At 34.9% G+C, this 4,393-nt stretch overlaps 1 protein-coding gene across 1 annotated transcript; it reads right to left on the bottom strand.

The window, feature by feature from the left end:
• Window positions 1-1,495: 1,495 nt before the first annotated feature.
• Window positions 1,496-4,393, bottom strand: LOC120068583 (E3 ubiquitin-protein ligase CSU1-like). The gene is made up of 2 exons (XM_039020398.1): window positions 3,984-4,393; window positions 1,496-2,357 (listed from the first exon to the last, which is right to left on the bottom strand). Exons 1-2 carry the CDS (start codon window positions 4,220-4,222, stop codon window positions 1,682-1,684), a joined length of 915 nt encoding a protein of 304 aa, XP_038876326.1. The 5' UTR covers window positions 4,223-4,393; the 3' UTR covers window positions 1,496-1,681.

The raw sequence follows: 4,393 nt of genomic DNA, 5'->3' as shown, positions 1-4,393 counted from the left end.
TAGTAAGCGGGAGGTCTTGAGTCCGACTCTCAATGAAAGTAATATCATTTTATCTCTATGTAATTTTGAATATCAAATTAGAATTTCTTTTCATAATTCACTTCATTTTACTTTGCCATACAAAAATTAAAAACAACTATGAGTTTTTACTGTGATCAAAGTAAAATATATCTTCTTTGCTTGTAGTTAGTTACTGCTTTAATGTTCATAACAAAGTGAAAACATTCATGTAGATAAAGAAATATATATTGAGCAAAAACATATTTAGTAATATATTTTAAAAATAATTTCCCTTGTATTATTTCTGCAAGACTGTACATGGTAAGGCTCAATCTTCCCTTTGAACTTTTATTTATATATAAAGGTGAAAATTTTACTTCGTATGCTTAATTTTGACTGAGTAGGTAATGATGTTTCTAGTCTTAGCATTTGTTAATACTCCTTATAATTATTTCCATCCGTTTGATATTATTTTTTGATTTTGAATAACATTTTGTCTGTGATATTTTATTAGTTTTTCTTTTTTCTTTTTTCTTTTTTTTTTTTTAAATAAATAAGAAACATTTCATTGGTTAATGAAATAGGGAAAAAGCCATCAGACAATTTACGAGAAGCATTTTCAATTGAAATCGAATAAGATAAACTAAAATGATTAAAAGGGTGTTTCTCCTTGCACCAATAAAAAACAGTGGACCAAACCATACCTATAAATCTATCGAAAGAGGAGTAAGAATCCTTAAAAATACGACACTTGCGCTCACACCAAATGGTCCAAAAGAAAGCACGTGTAAGGGCCAACTACATCAATCTTTTAGTACCACCAACAGGATGACCCACCGGAAAAGACCCAAAATATAAAAAATATGATTAGAGCATATTTGAGACCAGCCAAAAGCCTCCAAAAGAATGTGTCAAAACTGGGAAGCAAAAGAACGGTGCACAAAGAGATGAGCAAGTGATTCCTCATGACACCAACACAAACTACAACAATAGGGCAAAAGAAAACCATAGTATTCGACTGAGCTCCCGAGAAAAATTTTTATCTTCCAAATAATAGAATAGAGATCTTAAACAAGAAGCTCAACCACCCGAACCATATCATCTAATAGGGATTGATAGAGAAGGACGATGAGAAATCTAAAGTCTAAGACCAATAATTAAATATGGGACACAACTTGATCGATGATAAAATATGTAATAGTAATGATATATAATAAGATGAGTTAGTAAAGAATGTCAATATTCGAGTTTTATCAGTACATAAGACTAATATTAGTTTTACTTAGTCAAGTTGCGTTAATTCATCTATTTATTCTTATTGTCAATAATTCAAAGAAAACGTCCAGAGGTCTCAATCCCTACACTCACAACAGTTGAAGTCCAGAAAAAGAAAAAATATTAATGAAAATAAAATTCTTCAAACATGCCCTTCTAAACAACCAATCTGACCTAAACATTATTAAGTAGTAAGGCATAGGCGGAAAAGAGAGAGAGAGAGAGAGAAAGAGATAGCTTTATAAGCCTTGGATAAATCATTTTTAAAGATTCTTGTTGATATTTCCATTTTACAAGACCACATACTAATTAGTTAAGTAAAAAAGGCAGAAAGGATCATGGAAGAAAATTACAATCATGAAGTAGATCAGACAAGTGGTTTTAATTTCCTAATCAAAGATGGGTCTTAAGTCTTCATGGCAGGCCTCACCAGCCCCAAACCAGAACCACTTCCTAAATGCTTGAAATCTCTTGCTTCAAGTGAATCCCCATGGCCAGCAAACCCTGTGCCTCCTTTCTCCAAGTTCACCAAATCCCTTACTTTACATCCCTTGTTGCACACAAGACAAACTTTGTCCACTGCCATAAACTTATCAGCACATTTCTTACAGAAGACATGGCCACATGTAGTTAAGGCCACAAGAGACATTGTGTTTGTTAGAGTAACCTTACAACTAGGGCATATGTATGTAACATCATAAGATTTTGATTTCTTCTGCTCACTATTGTCCTCTGTGAAATGTATAGGAAAAAGGGACTTTAGCTTAAGTTTCTCATTTCCTTCTGGACAGAATGTACTGCTTGAAGGGGCTCCTGCTTTAACAGGAGCTTCTGGTGTAGCTGAAGGCAGCCAAAATGCCTTCATGGTTCGGAGTGCTTCTTCTTCATAAGAAGTAACCTTTACACTATTTGCCCCATGGAAACCATTCTTGTCCCGACTTTGGTTTCGATCGTTGTATTGTGGTACAGCACCATGGTTTTGTTGATCGAATGCATCAAGTTCTCTAGCTTTCTGCTGCATTAGTTTCTCTTCTGCTTCTTCCTTCTCTTGCTTTTGTTGAGCAGTATATGCAGCAAGCTTCCTGCAGGGTTAACAAAACATGCTCATGAGGGCCATGAAGGGTATTCATGACGAATTTGTTTAACAAAAGGGCCCAACTGCATAAGCACCAGAAAGGGAAAATGTACATCCTACTACACTGTTCCATAGTGTTTCTCGAATTTAGAACATGCCTTCTTACAATGTTCTAAGCATCCTATTACATTAGCGAGTCTAATATTTACTATCAATTAAAAGCCTCATACTCAGACAGACAGCTAGTTGTGAAACTAAATTTCCCAGCATATGTCAATCAATACTAGAACATTTTTTTTTTTTTTTACTAGATTCATGTTTCTTTGTTTATAAGCTTTCGGTAAAACCTCATGAAAGTAGAACTCATTAAGGGAATTACAACCTGCACATTCCACAAAACATTCTTAAATCTTCAATATACCGAAAACTTCTATTGTCAATTGTATCAAATACTTTTCAGCTAATAACTAGAAAGGTAGAGTATAAGAGAATGAAGTGGCTTATGGAAAATGAAAATTTACATTTGGTCTATCAATTTCTCACACATCATTATAAAACATAACGTCAAAAACATAAACTAGTAACATCTCTTGCTCGAAACAACTGCCAGTGCTACTACATTTGTGTTTTTTTCTTTGAAAAAAAAATAATGAAAAGAGACTAATGCTCAAAGTACAAGGAAACCAAAAGCAAAAAATTTTCAAAACAAGTACATAGAGAAGAAAATGACTTAGGGGAAATAAAATCAATCCAGATCTAATATCAAGAGATTTGAACCCGTATTAAACCAAAATGAGCAATCCAATGAAGAAGCTTATCCTGTAATTTGTAAAGACCTTGAGCTCGTAGGGGAAATAAAATCAATCCAGATCTAATATCAAGAGGTTTGAACCCGTATTAAACCAAAATGAGCAATCCAATGAAGAAGCTTATCCTGTAATTTGTAAAGACCTTGAGCTCTTACAAACCAAAGCTTTAACAGAAAACTTGAATGCGATCTAAGCTTGAGAGCATACCCACAAAATTCTGAAGGAAGAAGAACACCCAACAAATGCAACAACCTTCGACCATCTTTAAAAATATTAAGCCTCGAGATTGTAAGTTCAACCCAAAGGACCACTAAAGCCAGCGCTACTACACTTGGTTGCCAAGGTAACTCGTAGTTGGCCACAGAACTTAAACCCATTATCTCCAGATCCTATTTTATCATGATCCCAGTCAATTGGGCACTAGGTCAGGGCATGGTGATTAGCAACATCTCATTTCCTTAACAGTTACTTATAATGATCCCAGTGACTTGACCACAAATTAAGATCAAAATTTCACTTTTTGGAGACCAAATCAATCACAGATTCTTCAAAAACCAACACAGCAAACTGAAGCAGACAACTCAATAACTCAGAAAAAGGCAATAAAAACGACTATAATTCGATCATTATCCAACTACATAAAGAAATTGAAAATTCTCCACTATGGCACACTAACAACGAGTTTACAAGGATCTAAACCACTCGCCCTTCACATCTTCGTACATTTTTAAACAACTGCTTCAAATTTAGGTAGAGAGATACAAAAAAAAAAAAAAAAAAAAGCAATAAAATGTAATCATACAATATTTACAAACGTAACATACCTCTGATTATCCTTCTTCTGAGCCAAAAGGCACTCAAGAATGCATTGTTTACAAAAGGTGTGACCCTTTTGGCAGCACATGGGGTCGATGAAGGGTTTCAAGCATAAGCAACAGACATCGAAAGGTTTGATGGAGTCCTTCCCGAGTCTCTCTTTCTGGGTTCCGTAGCCGAGCTTCCGCTTCTCATCATAGGTGAAGAAGGCTAAATCGTTATTGTTCTTCGAGTGTCTCTGAGGCATATTTCTTTGCCTATTTCCAACACAATCGATCTGAAATTAACAGGAGAGTGAACAAGATCAGAGAATTTGGGGAAGAAGACGATGAGCCCAAGAAACTAAAAGGAGCGAAATTCCCCTTTTCCGAGTCGGATCGGGTTTTGTAGGGCTACTGGATAAAAATATGAAGGTCAA

The sequence above is a fragment of the Benincasa hispida genome, chromosome 12, assembly GCF_009727055.1.
Source record: "Benincasa hispida cultivar B227 chromosome 12, ASM972705v1, whole genome shotgun sequence".
Classification (NCBI taxonomy): domain Eukaryota; kingdom Viridiplantae; phylum Streptophyta; class Magnoliopsida; order Cucurbitales; family Cucurbitaceae; genus Benincasa; species Benincasa hispida.
Note: the sequence above shows the minus strand (reverse complement) of the source record. Positions and strands in the feature narration are given on the sequence as shown.

Bases quoted from the DNA above. Each gene is read 5' to 3' on its own strand.
- LOC120068583 (XM_039020398.1), bottom strand. From the start codon at position 4,222: ATGCCTCAGAGACACTCGAAGAACAATAACGATTTAGCCTTCTTCACC. The intron at 2,358-3,983 runs GTATGTTACGTT...TTAACCCTGCAG, and splicing joins CAGAAGAAGGATAATCAGAG to GAAGCTTGCTGCATATACTG.